The 16573-nt window shown below is 35.7% G+C and overlaps 1 protein-coding gene across 1 annotated transcript in view; it reads left to right on the forward strand.

The window, feature by feature from the left end:
- LRRC49 (leucine rich repeat containing 49) overlaps positions 1 to 16573 on the forward strand; it is a 46409-nt gene that overhangs the window by 12235 nt on the left and 17601 nt on the right. The window contains exons 8-10 of the mRNA XM_065641783.1: positions 430 to 573; positions 2563 to 2624; positions 9025 to 9172. Coding sequence (XP_065497855.1) covers positions 430 to 573; positions 2563 to 2624; positions 9025 to 9172 — 354 coding nt within the window. The remainder of the gene's footprint in view (positions 1 to 429; positions 574 to 2562; positions 2625 to 9024; positions 9173 to 16573) is intronic.

Below are 16573 nucleotides of genomic sequence, written 5' to 3' on the forward strand. Positions count from 1 at the left end.
TACCAGGATGTTTGGATGTGTGTTTGAGTACCTTTGCAGGCAAATTAAGGATCAACTACACACGGAATTTTCCCATTTTGGCATACCATGATATCATCAGTGTCACCTGAGGTTCATGGTGTCTTTGAGTTTGCTGCAGAACAGCATGGCTGAAATAACCTCATTTCTGATACAGAAGGAAGTATTGTCTGATTTTACTGCAGCATTACTAGAAAGGTATTAGTGCGTACTAGTACTTAATCTCTAGCAGACTGTAGCTTGTTTTCAGCCATTTCTGACATGATTATCATGGTTTAGAAAAAAACACGGGAAGCACACTGCTGTATTAAGTTGATTGTACGTGTATACTTAAAAAAAAGTATCTGCTACATGTATCATATATCTATATAAAACACAGTATGCATGTTTATAACTATACCTCTTTCACAGATTACTAAAATAGAAAACATCAGTCATTTGAGTGAACTGAGAGTGTTAAACCTTGCCAGAAACCTCCTAACCATTGTAGAAAACCTTAACGGACTGGATTCGCTCACAGAGCTCAACCTTCGTCATAATCAAGTCTCTGCTATAGTAAGGAACAAAACTCATGTCTTTCTCCCCGCGCACCCCCCCCTTTTTCTTCTGCTTTTAACAAAATGCACTATTACTGTAACTTTTAAAAATCATATCAGCACTTCAGATTTGTGAAATCTTGCATTTTCCTATCTTGTGTTGCTTATCTTGTTCTACTGCCATACTTATTCTTACAACATAAAGGTGAAACAAAAAGCAATTTATTTTTGGTGTTATTTTGTTTAAATGTGATCACTGGTAGTGATTCAAATCTTGACAGCTCTCCGAGACGAAAAGGATTCTGAAGCAGCTTTGTGGTTCTAGCATACAAATTTAGAGGCTTTTCTTCAATACAACTTTGTTTGCTGGAAACAAACCCTAGCTTAATTTCTGTAGTTCAACTAAGCAGTCAGACCCATCTTAAATTTAATCTCCTTATGAATATTTCTGAGGCAAATGCAGAGAAAATAGGTATAGATCTTAAAACCAGAATTTTCCAATTGACACTTTAACCTAGCATTGTAAGTCTTTATGTTCTAAAAATCAAAGCTTTTTACTTTACGATTTGAGTTGTAGTTCAGGCATGGCAAGTAGATCATTTGAACAAATGCTTTTTAAAATAATGCAGAAAGTCTACTTAAATAGCTATATTTTTCTGGCCTTCATACTTCCTTTAGTTCTTGGTCTCCTATTGCTGCCGAGCCTTTCCTTTCTTGAATTTCTGCTACTTGCCATATGTGAATTGTTTTTACACTTCAAAAATAAGAAATTTCTGCTCATTGCTGATTCTGTTACTGTACTTTCCCCCTGCATCAGTTATCTTACCTAGAATTCTGCTACCTTTTTGCTCCTCTCAGGTGTAGCTCATACTTTTTCCTTGCTTACTGTTGCCACAAATGAAGAGTCAGCAGGAAATTTAAATTAGTGAGTTACAGACTTGGACTCTGTCCTGTATCTCAGTTGTATGTTTTAGTATTCCTGGCCAGAGACAGTGTTTCAGAAAATGATGTTCTGCGCAGGGGTACTTTTTTTTTTTTTTAACTGTGGTTAAATTCTAATAGGATGGTGTTTTGTATGTGTATGAGGTTTTTTGTTTTGTTTCTAAGTGGATGGTGATTTTAACAAGTATGATACTAACTCTCCTTCCTCTAGAGAAGAACTCTTAAATCACATGAAATCACGTCTTGGACATGTCATACTGTCTGATAACTAAAGTAAAGATATGGCTCTTTCCTAGAATAAAGTATTTTTCTTATTTTGATGATAGGTGTTGTCTTTGTGTGCAACAATGTATATGTATTTCTTTACTTAAACTTATTTTAACTTTTTTTGAGGATAAACACCTTGAAAAAATAAAAGCTGCAGTACTTTTGTATTGCTGTTCGGAATCTGCTGCAATATGATCTTACTTGATGTATTTCATTTTACTAATTTTTGAGCTATTTGCTATTTAAAGATTTTCTGCAAAGGTCTTTAGTGGCATATATTAAATTCACAAGTACTCGTTCTGGAAACTCATTCCTCCTTATAAATTTTAATTGTAAAGGTGATAGAGTCCTTCAGATCATTCTCTGACAGAAGAGTCACTGCTGTTTGGTAGTGCTAATTCCACTGATATATTGCACTTCAAAAACCTTATTTCAGCAGGATCATAAAATGAACTTTTTTTTTTCTTAATTTAAGTGTGTTTATCCTACAGTGTAAATGCTGAGACAGCACCTTGGCTTATTTCCCAAAAGCCTGTTCAGAAACCAGCAGCAGCCTTATCCTCTTTTCTTTAGCAGCATTTGCTTTGCAAGTGATGCAGCTTGTTCTGCAGAGTAGATATCTGCACTGAAACACTCCCTTGCGGTCTGCACTAGGGAGAAATGGAGCTGCACGTTCAACAGAAATCAATGTTGCAGCAAGGTTATAGCATATAGAAATGGCAGTATTTCATCAGGCAAAGCAGAGAGGTTCAAAAGCTACTTTCAGCTACTGAATTTATGCCTCTATCTTTCCTTCTAGAAAGATGTGGATACTTTACCCTGTCTCCAGCATCTCTTCCTCAGCTTCAACAATATATCTAGGTAAGGGAAATAGCAGTTTGCTTCCTATCAGTAATTCGAAGTATGCTATTGGAGCTGTATTTCATTAAAATGAAAATTCTAATTCAAACACTATGAATGCAGATTTTGTTTTGACATAGCAGCATAATCAAGCCATTGAGTATTTTCTTTAAATATAAAAAATTCTTGAAGACCTTTGCATTTAAATGTAGTTGTACTATGAATATTCTACCAAGAAACTTGTATTTTTAATTTTAAAGTTATCATTTTGTTTACAATGATCAAATTTTAAAAATAGTTTTGTAAATATGTTGTTTTACTATTAAACTGCATGTCTGTTAAAGCAACAGTACACAAGATACATCTTATATTTAACTTAAAATCACTGTATTTATAGAGTTACACAAACTGCTGAGTCAGCTTCTGCTTATGATTATTAGATTTTGTGCTTATATTTTACTTGTCCATATATTAATAAAGTCTGAAAGGTATATTTAGGGCTATTTCCCTTTAAAACCAGATGGCAGAAGCAGAACAGCTCAACTTTCAAAGCAGGGCTTTTATAGTTTCAAGTAACTAAGTGCTTTTCGTTATAAATAGAAATGTTTGTGTTCTGTGCTTTTTCATATTCATGCATTTTTTGGAGTCTGCATTTATACTAGTGCCAATATTAAAGAGAAAAAAAAAGTGCCTGTATTATCTTCAATTTGGTATGTCTTTTTTATTTTACCCTTTAGTTACAACCAGCCTTCTCTGCTTAGAATCAAAGAATTTAATGTGGGATAGGGGAAAGATGCTTCATGTTCTAATTACTGGAAGTACTGTGCAGTTCTTGTGGCATCTGCTTTCTCTATAAAATGTTATACTTAGTACGAGCTTTTATTGTAATAGGTACTTGAATATTTTAAGTTGACCTGCATTATGGTTTTTGCAGACAGCTCCAACCTACTTGTCTGTGTTCATTAGGTTCTTAAAGTAACAATGCAGTAGAGCTCATGGGTATTAAGCATTTAAAAAAAATCAGAGATGAACTGCAAGAATCTTTAATATGCTCTTCCCTTAATTAATCTCTTAGAGATGAGGTTAGCATTTTGCCTCTCTTGAATAATTTTCAGAATTGAACCGTGTTTTTTATTTCCATTTTTCTAAACAATTTCTTAGCTTGGCAAGAACACTGAGGGGACTGCAGTAGCTGGCTCCCTTACCATCAGGGAGCATCACTGCAGTCAGTGGAATTCCTTTTTTATATACTCGGTGTATATATATTTTGTGTAGCCTTCTGACTCCTTTCTCACATTGTTTTATGCAAATTCATGTTATTTTTACAGTGATCAAAGAAGGAAAAAGGTTTCAGTTTTTCTGTGAGGTTTTTAAAGTGCATTTCTCAAACTATGTAATCAGTAGCTTGCTTCTTGGTACTTTATCATGCTTGTTGTTTATTCATTTGGCTTCAGTTGAACTATTGATAGATCTAGTCTTAGTTTTCATGTAAGCTAGAAATACTTACTTAGAACACTCGCGTGAATATATAATTTGTTTTTAATTTGTAGTTGGAATAGGTATAAAATTAAAATCTTAATGTCAAATGAAAGACATAGCTCTTCTGTAAAATTTGTATACTTCTGTGGGTAGGTAGGTGGATGGATCAGTTTAACTCTTTATTTACCAGACATTTAAAAAAAAAAAAAAAAAAAGAAAAATTTCTTTCTATGATCATATTTAGCTTGGGTTTTTGAAAAAATAACCTGCCGTTGCATATAGCCGTTTTGAAGGCTAAAAAAAAAAAAATCCTGATTTTGATTTATGTAGTAGATATGTCTAACAGGAAAGTGATTAAATGTAAAAGTATACTATTGACTATCTCTGTTCTGATACTTGGCTTGATACTTTTTGAACTGACTGAAAAAGTTACATGCAACCATAATACTAGTGAATTGCTGTGCTACTTCTGAACACTCATACAACCCTTTTACATGATTTTGTGTGGTTTTGTGAGTTGCTTACCTGGTTTTACTCTGTGCCATATGGTAATTTAAAAAATTATTTTCCCTAGAAGCAGCTGTTTCTATACAACTAACTTTTCTTTTAGACGATCAAATCGATACACAGATATTCTAATTCATTTATCTGTGGTTCCATAGAGAAAACCTGCAAGTGGAAACAAACAACAAAGTATAGTGTCAAAACCTGGATATACTTGTGTTACAGGTTCATTAAAATATTTTATTAGTGGTCATTAAAAAAAAAGTAGTATTTTTGAGGCAGTACTCCCATGGAAGTTTTTGCTGCTTCCTATTTTTGTATGTCAGCAAAAATCCTTGAGTGATAAATTGATAAATACTGACATGTATGAATTAATATTTCAGTAAAAGATTTGGAAATGCCTTTTAAAAATGGTCACTAAGACATGAGAATCTGTCATGGGTTTAATCACTGACATTCTATTTCCCTCATGCTTCAGAGGAGGCCTCAGAATGCTGCTGCTTCTCTGCAGAGCTTTTAGTGAAAAAGGATGTATTGGCAAAATTAATATAAGCTAAAACCGAACCCTGTAAAAGTTGATGCTGATCTGAAACGAAAGAAGTCCTACTTCGGCCTTTGGCCCCAAAAAATTTAGCAGCTACAAACTGAAGGTGTTCATACCTCTTGGCTGAAGGTAATAGTTATCTCCAGAACTAGTCATAAAGAAGGGGAAGAAATCCTGTTTTGAGTTTGTCGTGTGGTACTAGAAAGAGATTACAGTGGATATAAGTGGAAGATATACCACTGAGATTCGAGGAGATGGTTATTGCTCATATTTCGAAATGTGAAACCAGGGAAGACTATTTTTTAATCTCAGAAACAAAATAAATATTTTCACTGTTATGCTGCTGTCCAAGTCAGCACTACGGTGACTTTTTCATTTAGTAAGGTGTGTTGTCTAGCCACGTGAAAAAAGTTGGATACCAGCTCAAGGACATGTAATTGTTCTTCATTTGGTTACTGAATTGGAAACCTGAGAGAAGGAATGTTCTCAGCCTAATAAAATCAATAATATTTTTTTTCTCAGCAGAATGAAAACTTATGAGTATGTTTTCAAATAGTTGAACAAAAGCAGTCAAGTGGAATGAAACGCTGACTGCGGTAACATCTGTTTTCATCAGTAGTTCAGTGGTTAGAAACCTGGGAAAACCCAAGCTTTCTTCTTTGAATGTTTTTTGAACATACAGTTCCTTCTTGGGTGTTCTGCCAGACTGCAACGAGTATGTTGCCTTCCTTCTCTTCTCCAGAGCTTTTTCCATTTATGGAACATACTTTAAAAACTTCATTGATGCAAATGATAGAAAAAGATCAACTGTCTTCCTGTGACCTGTTCTTGCCTGCTAAATGTGTGGATGTGAAAGTGTATCATTGGTGGAGGATGAGCTTACACCACTCCAAAATATTCTGCTGCTTAGTAATTGTCATGTTCTCGTATGAGGTGGGAGAAGTGGGTTTGCATCCCCTCTGGCAAAGGGGAGCATTGGATGCAGGGACTCTGAGAATGCACACAAGATGTAAAACTTATCTATTCTGAAAAGATTTCCAGAAAACACTTTGGTAATTTAGCCCCAAGTCACAAATTGTTTTGGTGTTGCTGAAGCTACCATTTTAGCAAAGATAAATTAATCTAGGAAGAAAGTAGGACAGGGAAGTAGAGGTGATTGCTGTAGTTTGGTGGGACTCCTGCAGAAGAAGGTTGCTTGGAAAGAGCAGCAGACGTTCCACTCAATAAGATTGACTGAGGCAGTCTGACACAGCATCATTCTCAGCTGCTTTGTATTTCATGAGCAGGTTAAAGACTCCTTTGTGGTGAACAGAGGCCAGAGACACCATTGAGACGTGGCCTCTGATTCACACAGAGTGCTCCCCACTTGGGGCTGGCAGCAGCCTGCATGCTGGGAAGCAGACAGAGCTTGGTTGTAAAGTATGCAGCCTGTTGGGTAAGTGTATTACATGAAAGCTTTGCTTGGCTTAGGATTGGGATGCCAGTGTGACAAGTATAGTGTATTAAATTTTCTACATTGAATTTCTAAAGCTCTGTTTTTCATATATGTATACAGAGATGTGAACCTATAGCTATTTTGCACTACTGTTTTACTCTATGATTGAGCTGCTAATAGGGCAGCTAAAAGTGGCATAGAGCAAGCACGTCTGTTAGAGCTCTGGAATGAATGTTCTGGTATGCTGAAGGACTGAAAAGTTCAAAGCACAGAAGTATGTGTCAGTAGAAGGTCTTGAAAACACTAGCAAACTTTCAACTTCTGTAATTTCTTGAAGAGGTTTGTTTTATTAAAAACCTGTAAATCATATGTAATGACAGAAGTACTTTTTAGTTAAATGTGTAGTGGGAAGTGTTTTCAGTAAATTAATGCTTTTACATTATCTGAAACTAATTTTGAAGACTAAGAAATTTTCGTATTTGTCAAGCGGAATCTATGCTAGCTCAATGGAAATTCAGTTGTCTTTTCTTATTCTAACATATTTACAAGTTTGCTTTACTAGCTTCTGTGTCATTTGGGAAGGCTATCTTTTCTGTTCAGGACATATTGAGTGTGTGTTTTAAGTAAAATGTCAGCCTGGTCTTCCAAAAGTGTGGTTACACAAGCTGTTTTATGGAAAGGAAACTGGATCTGAAAAAGAAGCAGAAAATGATAATCAAACTTGTCGTCTTAACCACATGTACAAACCACCCAATTCTTCAGATATGCGAAGCCCCTTCACTGCCTTGGAATCTGTACATTGTTCATTTTCCATCAGTTCTGACATTGTTTTAATGTACTAAGCAGAAAGGTACTAGAACCTTCCACTTCCCTCTGTCATTTTTGTGCTGCATCCATTTGGTATATCATGTAGAAGTTACTCACATGCTGTACTAATTGCATTGGGTTTTTCTGAGATTTTTATTAGGTAATTTCTTTGCCTCTGCTAGCTTATGTTGGTATCTGGGCCTTTCTTTGGCAGGCTCAGACAGATTGCTAGTTGGCAATATTATTTTTATATTTTATTTCTTTTTGTTGTTGTTGCAGAAATTGGTTTAGCTAATACCTAGAATATTTCAGAGATATGTCACTTTATAATCTGACGTTCTGGTAGATCTGAAGCCCTTAGCAGCTGAACATTAGTCCTCAGCAGGTTACTGTATGCTCTTTTGAAAGCTGAGTGATGCCAATGATAAAGTCAGTTGCCACTTTATTGAATGACAGTCTTTACTATGAACATCTATACTGCATATGAGTTCTGATCCCTAAATTCAGGGCATACTTAAGGCTTGGTATCCTTTCAAGTATTAGTGGAGGAAGACTTTTGCTGCCACTAAAAGTGAGAACTATAATGACTTTATGCAATCAGTAAGATTGTCAGATATTAAAAAAATACTTTCCACTTCAGAAATGGTCTCCTATTTCAGAATGTCATTAAGTAGTTGTTGATCAAATAAAGTGATCCTCTGTTTATATTTTAGTGTGATCATCATTGATTGTTTTGTAATTTTGAGGAGTTCTTTCACTCCATTCTCAAAAGTACCAAGTCAAATTATTTCATGCTTTCCACTTCCACTTAACTTTATAACACAGACTCAACTTTTGAAGGCCGAAGTGCTTAAGGATGGCAGCATGGTTCTACGTTTATACACTGTAATCAATTTCTTAAAAAGTATTGGGGAGTCATGTTTTTTTCTATACTGTTCTGCTTTTTTGAAATCTAGTTAAATAGTTCTCTGCTGTTTTAAAAATACTATATCTGAGTCAACTGCTTTTTTTCACATTCCATCTTCAATGAAAGGAACATGATATAGGCTGTACATATCTAAATACATTTTACCCAGGCCAGTTATTTTTGTCAAGAAACCAAAATCAGATGTTGTCTAAAAAGCCAACTTGCTAGTGTTTGTAAACTGAACTTGGAACAACAGACAGATCTGTTTTGAAGATATGATGCTTTTGTAATTGTGGTTTTTTTTTTCCAATATTTAATGATGTTGCAAACGCCCAGGATCATTCTGTGGTATTCGTGGTTGGCTTTTTTCTTGTATTTTCCATGGTTTTCGTGCTGGCTTTTATAGCAAATACACCTTGTTGGTGTTTTGTTTTGTATTTTTTTAATATGACTTGATATGTATCCTGTTCTAGGTTTTTTTTCAGGTGAAACTATACTCCTGTAGTTAACAAGTTCTCCTTATTCTGTATCTCTTCATCTGTATGCGAAGAGATTAAAAAGTTAAACAGCAGCGGCTCTTGGTATTTCAAAATACTTTACATTTCATTTATCATACACAATATTGATGGGTGGGGCTTTTTCAGTACAGTGAAACATTAATGTTCTATCCTTAAGAAATGAAATTCTCCATCTCAGAATTATTCCTACTCGATGACATTAAAACTTTAAACTCTTTTGGTTACAGTTTTGAGGATATTCTGTGCCTTGCTGATTCTTCATCTTTGTCAGATATCACCCTTGATGGCAATCCAATAGCTCAGGAGACATGGTACAAACACACTATTCTCCACCATATGATGCAGCTCCGACAGCTAGATATGAAGAGAATCACAGTAAGAAATTTCTGTTTTCATCAAACTTACTAGATCCTTAAATTCAGAAGTAAAATGTAGGGCTTTCTGTGTATATATGTATATTTAAAATACCACCATTTTTTTTTAATCTAGTATGGAATTGAATGGGGTATAGACATTGCAATATTTAAAACATTAACCTTTTTTCTTTTTTCAGTCTTATGTAAGATTATGCTTTTTTTACTTCATTTGACGTTTATTTCTAAATGCTTAAATTCTTCATTAGTAAATACTGTGTGATCAATTGGCACATGGCATGAGAGAATCTGCAAAGCTTTTGATTAGGACTTTCTAAACACAGTCGTTACTGGTTTGCCATATAGCCGAAAAGGAACAGCATATTTCTTAAAAAGGAATATTTTTTTACCGTAAAATTGGTGTTATTGGTATCTTCTTACATTTAAAAGTGTTGTTGGTTTCTTTAGTCAGTCTCCCTAAGGGAACTTGGTGATCACACAGTTTCTGTGTCTGTATTTCTCCCTTCCTTACCTAATCTACTCTCCCCATTCATTTCTGGTTCTGCTGCTCAAGTTCAAGTAGCCTTGATAAGGAAGAGAGGACTTGCAGACAACTAAGTCTCCTACAGACTTGCGTAAGGCCTTTTACAGAGAAGGCAGAGGTTGAAGGGCAAACACTGGGGGCCTTGCCATTAAGTCAACTGTTTTATCTCTTAATGCTAATTCTTCTGCTGCTACTCAAAAGTGATGTGTAAGCATGACCTCCTTTGCAAGAAAAATCCATCCAACAGCAAGATAACAAATATAATCTGCTTTACCACCAATAGTGTTGCATTGTTATCATTTTTGACCAGGTGCTGATATGTATACCTTATTTTAAATGTTTATTTGCTTTGCACAAAGGCTGCACTGCTTTATAAATTGCACCTGTTGTTTTACTATCTACCCTGTTGTCCTGTAGCCAATCCACCATGAGTATAAAATAGAGCCAATTATGATGTAAAATATGACATGTCATGCGGAAAACATTACTTTTAAAAATAAAATGCTTTGGGACATGAGAGTTTTATTCCCAGCATCAAAAATACTAAATACTTGGGGTTTTGCAGATATTCAATGGGTCGTTGGGTTTTTTTGTCTGAATTTATACTGACTTAATTGAATACTTGTTAAGGGTTGTCAGGCGTTGGAACAGGAGAGGTTTAAAAGGCATTTAGACAAGGTTCTTAGGGGCATGGTTTAGTGCTAGAGTTAGGTTAGGTTATGGTTGGACTTGATGATCCTGAGGGTCTCTACCAACTGAAATGATTCGATGATTCTATTGCTTTGCTTTAAAAAGGCTGTTTCATCAGTATTTCAGAAACTCGAGTCACATAAAGAAAAACTGTCTCTGCCTCCCTCTTCCTCTCCTTCTTGAGACAGATCCTGGTAGAACTCTCAGTGAATGAAAAAACTGTAGAAAGAGCTCAAACTCCTTTTTAGACTCTCTGGGATCTGTACGGGGAAGAAGCTGTTGGAAATGCATAGCTGTAGGAAAGACTTAGTCTTAGTCTAGACTTAGCACCTTGTTAAACATCAGAGAATCAACCACAAGATAAAAAGCCATAGAAAACCAGGCTTCATCAGTTGTGCCGCTCATAAATCTACTTGTAAAAAGAATGTGGTTTGTGTTCTTTTTATTTTCCTTCTGGTTTTCAAGCCTTGAATTTTTATAACGTTTTCTCTGTGTACAGGGTGCTATATGTTTTCTCCCATAAAAACTGTGTTGCCCAGATAATAATATGGCTTAAGAAACAGGGATTTTAAGAAAAATAACAAGTATCATGAGATTTGTGATAAAATTAGAGAGTTGGCAATGCCAAATCAAGCAGTTTTGCCCAGTAATACAATGTACATCAGCTGTAAGGGTAAATGTAGCTTGGTGGGGGAATGGAAGTACAGTATTGGGTATGTGCTTTTTTTCCCCACTTGATTAGTATACCTAAACTCTATTTACATTTGTAGGATCTTTATTAGTCTGAAGAGCGTCTAGTCCATTTTGAACTTAAGCATTACTATGTCTTGGAAAGAACTGGGAGTTGGACTGGGACTTTTTTTTTTCTGACTAAGAATCTTCACTAACCTGTTCAGAAGCTCTTCTGCTCGAGAACTGGGTTTTACACAGTAGTTACTTCTGCTTTTTAACTTTTCTTTTACTTGCTGGCTTCACTGCGACAAGAAAATTATTTCAAGAAAGAATAAAATCTGAAGGATGTCTTCAAAAGTTCCTAAGAGACTTTGAATCTTTATATATATTGGTTTTTCGAGGAGATTTACTCTCTTTGGTGCCAGGCCTTTTCTATAGGATTCTATGGAGAAAAGTCTGGTGGTAGCTGCTTCTGTCTTAGGGGAACTATTCAGAACATATAGCTGACATGCAAATCCAATACACAGCACTTGGAATAGAACTTTTTTGCATTGTAATTGTTCTAGTATTTCCTAAGTTGGGACAGATTTGTCTTTGTTCAAGGGATTGCATCGTATTATGACAACTTTTAAACCCTTACCTGTGAGGAAGTTGATGTTTTCTTAGGCCATCTCATTCCTGAGCCGTTCTTCAATGTAAGATTTAAGCTCTTAAACCACAGAGGTGGCGAAATCAGTGGAGGCTGCTCATCTGTAAGGAGTTTCACTGTAAGGCTGTAAACACTTATTGTCCCCACTAGAAGATTTTCAGCTGAAAACCCCATCCATTTTGTATTATGTATCTAAAACATCAACTCAATGGAAATCTTTGATTTTCTGAAACTTTGATAGATCAATCTGGAGGCTTAAAGAGTGGGGAGGAGACTGGATTGTAGTGGTTGGACAGACTCCGGCATGTCACCCGTGTTAACCATCAGTAACTGTCTGCAGCAGTTACACCTTTACCTCACAGCAAAGGTTGGGCTAATGTGGCTCGATTTATGGCTCACTAAAATAGCCTTCTGTGCATTTGATGTGAGTTACAGTCAAGGCAGGCGCAGGGTGCTATGTAGTCATTCACATTGTTTGGTTAACATACCATAATGGTTGTTTTTCTGGGCATTGAAGCTTTTTGAATGCATTTCTTAGTTTGAACTTGGAAAAGTGGACCTATCCAGTGGTGCTTGCAATTTAGCTTTTTTCCCTCCAGTCTGTAGTAACAGTAAGCAGATATTGTCTGCAGACATGTAATAAAATACTAAAATATGAATGAAATGTGTACATATTCCTCACTGAGAAATTATTTAACTAGGAACACTCGCTACCCATCACTTTAAATACACTTTCTCAACAGATTTTCCTAAGTGTATATTTATATGTGTGTGAATATATAATATCTAGTATGTGTATATCTTTTTTAAAAAATGTGCTGTGGTTCCCAAATTGAAAGACAAGCTGCATATTTTTAACAGTAAAACTTTGCTTTTTTTCATTGAGGTTTTATAGATTTTGGATGCTTAAAGTAAGAGAGCTGTGTTTGGATTTGATTCTTTGCTTAGACATTTTTCTGCTGCTCAGGGAGTAGTTTCTACTGCTAATAAAAGTTGATAGTGATTCCATCACCACCACAAAGTGTTCTGTTTTTTTTTTAGGGAAGGATCCATATTTTTTTTTTTCTTCTGCTTGAAAATAAGATACCTCAGGAACTTCTAGAGTCATTATTGATTGTAATCCTCTGAAATCAGATCTTGCAAAAATATACTAAATTAATACCAAAAGTAAAATATCAGTATATAGCTTGTTGTCAAATATGACTTAACAATTCATCAAAAATGTCGTGATTGTTATTTCCTTAGCTGTATTTCTACTAGAACCATCCTTACATTCCTGCTTCATTCTTGTGTAAGATCAGCCTCTGGTGTACACAATAACACAAACAGTCTGCCTTCTGCAAGCGTGAGCAGAATTTTGTGTATTTAAAGTGTGCTGTGTTGAGTCTCTATGCCTTGAAAGCTTAAATGTATATTCCAGGTGATTCTTCATGTTCTCAATTTTCTTCGTTACCTAGAGTAATTTATATCAAGTGTACTAGAGCTGTTTCTAATCTATAGTTAAAATTATTTCAATAATGGAAACGAAATACTGCATTTGTCGTGTGCTAACTTAGCATCTTTTCCTCCTGTCACCTAGATGGTATCATTTGTTGAAAAAAGACCTTGTTTGAGTAACAGAGAAGCAGCAGTGAGGAAACGCACGCATTGCTCTGGGTGTCCGGGAGCCGCTCGGGCCTCGCCGGGTGTTCCCGGTGCGGAGGCCGGTGCCGCCTGGCGGGTTTGGCCGCTCGGGGCTCCCGCTGCGGGCCCGCGGCTGCTCGGCAGAGGGAGCGCTCGGCCCGCCCGAGACACCGAGAGGGCTTGGGGGATGCTGGGGGCTTCCGTGGGCCTCAGTCTCTTGTGTCCTGTTCACACTGAGAATGTACCCTGGCAACCTCAAAAGCTCATTGCAGAAAGTGAGACTTCCGCTTCTTTAGGAAGTGTACCCCCCCTTTTTTTTTTTTTTTTCTTTTTTGGGAAGATGGCTTCTTAGCCATTTAGTTTTTAGATGGGAAGTGGAGAACTAATAAATGGAGGAAATTTCAATATACAAGAGGATATTCAAGTACTTTTGTTTTGCTGACACTTTGGCCTTCTGGAAGAGCATCCCACCTTGTCCAGCAAGGTTTGGTTTAAAGATGAAACAGTTACGGACAATAGAATAATGAGGGGGAACAAAGGAGAAGGGAGATAGCTACAGCTCTTTTCAAATTTTTTCTAAAAGAGAAGAAAGGGTTGTAGTAAAAATGAATTGTGACAAGGTTATTAATGGGTTTGTTTTATAACTTCATAGGTTGGAGGGAGTTGTGGGTATGTTTTCAAGATTGATTGTATGTGTTGTGTAAGATTAGTCAAGAAACATATGTGGATTTGATTTCTGTAAAAAGTAGATCTGGCCCTTGATCTTTATTCAGATGTTTATCATTCTGCCTTTATGAATACTGTGTAGAAATAGGATATATTTTCTTTTTAGGCTGAACTAATTTATTTTGTAAAAGAAACAGTATATTTTAAATGTCTGTAAATAGGGTAAACTCTTGATCAAGAAAAAAGTCTTATTCAGTTTAATAGAAGACTCTTGTTAGAATGTAGTTTGCATTAGTTTATTCCTCGTACACTGAACTGCCTCAAATGAGGGCAGTAGGCCCTCACGGATGGATGACAGTGTCATTTGGACTGCATTAAGGGAAGGCTTTGAGATAGAAGATAGAATACGAAGACAGATTTGTTGAAGCTGAGAGAAGACTGAATTAGGGAACTTTGCGATGTTTGCATTAAAGCTTGGGGGGAAAAAAAAGTAGTTTTGAAAGGAGGAAGGTTAATGAGGGCTAATTTCCTATAGATTAGTGTCATTTTGTTATTTAATTCTCACTTCCCCAGTGTGAAACACGGCAATACCTTGGTTAGTTTCGAGTGGAGTCTATGATGACTGGCCAGCTGTTTTCTGCCAAATAGAATGGATGGTTTCTGCTGCTTCTCCCTTGGTGGGAAAACTAGTTTACATTTCTCTTCTTCCTACATACCAATTTTAAATAACTTCTAGGGATCAAAAACCCCTTAATTTGAGACTTCTAAACATACTTTAAGTTACTTTATATGTTCAACGTGTTGAAAAGTCATTAGGGAAGAACAAGACACTGAAATTGTAAAAAGCTTGTTTCTTTAAGAAGCCAAGTTTAAAAAGCATAAATTCAAGGTCAAATAAAGAGTTTTAATTAGAAAATTAAAAAAATCCAGAACAACTCTAGCCCACTTTCTATGGAAAGATGTCACTAATGTAGTTTGCTAGCATTTATATTTTAAGACTTCAGGGTTTTTTTAAGTAAATGCAAACGTATTACCCTACAACATGTAATTCAAATGGCTGTCATGAAGGTCGTGGTTCTAGTTCTTAACATTTTCTATCATACCTTGAGGAATAGCACATTTCTATTTTGCGTTATTAATTATACATTTGTATTTGTGACATAAACCTGCAATGGGTTTATTTCATGATTTTCATAGTCTCACTCTGAACTCTCCTGTTCAGGTACTGGGTTTCATTGTGTGGTATTTTGTTGTACTGGGTTCTCGAAGACCTATATCTATATGTAGTTTTAGTTATTTATTTATTGTTGATCCTCCTTTTAACATTGAGTAGTGACCTCTTGAGGTCTCTTCTGAATTGTTCTGTAATTCTATGACACCAGCCATTTGATTAATACCCTGTTCAGGAAGAACTGAAAAGCCCAGTAGCAGAAGAAGCGGCCAACAAAACTTCACCCTCAAAAGGCCAGAAGTTGCTTTCAGAACAAAACAAAACCAAACAAATGAAAAAAAGGACCAAAAAAAAAAAAAGTTAGACTTTCCAATTAATGTTCCAGGGAAATTCCTGCATATAGTTGGGCTAGAGAAGTTTACTGTATCCAAAGCCTCATGCCTTAGTCTGCATTATGATATTCCTCTTGTTTAATATATGTATAGTAGGTTAAAGTTGTGGAGGAACAATTTGGAAGTTTGTTGTTTAATCACCTTGCGGACTGATGTCAAAAGCTGTGGTGTGTCAGTGTGTTTCAGGGGGCTGTACACAGGTAAGAGAGTAAGTCTGCTGTGTGAACCTAACTTCTTATACTTTGGAAGTTTTTTTTCTTACAAATGTTTTTTATGATGCTAAGTGTGAAGTTCCTGTTTTATTTTATCTTCCAGGAAGCATTCAGCCACATGCTTAGGGGCTCTTACAGTGCTCTAAACATAGCATGTTGTGTTTATGGAGAAGTCTTGACATATCCATATGTCTTCATGGTTGATGATGTTTTCTGTTCATTTTTGCTTGTTAATTTTCTTAATACATAACTTTTTGGAAAGCGAAAAGGTTGGGACAGGGGCTGTCTATTTTGAGGGAAATCAAAACACTTTCTGTATGTTCTGGGAAGATACTTTAATAGAAACACCCAAATGGCATGCAAAGTAAATCAAAATAAGTATGCTTCCCAAATATTTGTGTTGGAAAGACTCTACACTTTTTACTTCATAGTGAACATTTCTTTTGTTACTTGGAAAATACATATTCTAAAAATACTTTGCTGTGAGAGCATTTAGACTTCTATAAACAGGGAGCGTTCGACCTAATATGGCTGTATTGCAGTATTAAATTGCTGTACCAGGAAAATTAAGCATCTTGGTTTACGTGACTTTCATGATTTAGGAATCAGTGGCTTTCTTCTTGAAACTTCTTCTTGAATAATAATATTGATCAGAAATAATGATAATGTACTATAGTTAACTTTGCAAATATTATTTTCTTCTGTTCCGATTGCTGTTCTGTTACTGATTGAGAAAAGTAAGCCCCTGGAAACAGTGTATAATGATTAAAAAAACATCTTGGATTATGATTCAAGAATAAATAG

The sequence above is a fragment of the Caloenas nicobarica genome, chromosome 10, assembly GCF_036013445.1.
Source record: "Caloenas nicobarica isolate bCalNic1 chromosome 10, bCalNic1.hap1, whole genome shotgun sequence".
Taxonomy (NCBI): Eukaryota; Metazoa; Chordata; class Aves; order Columbiformes; family Columbidae; genus Caloenas; species Caloenas nicobarica.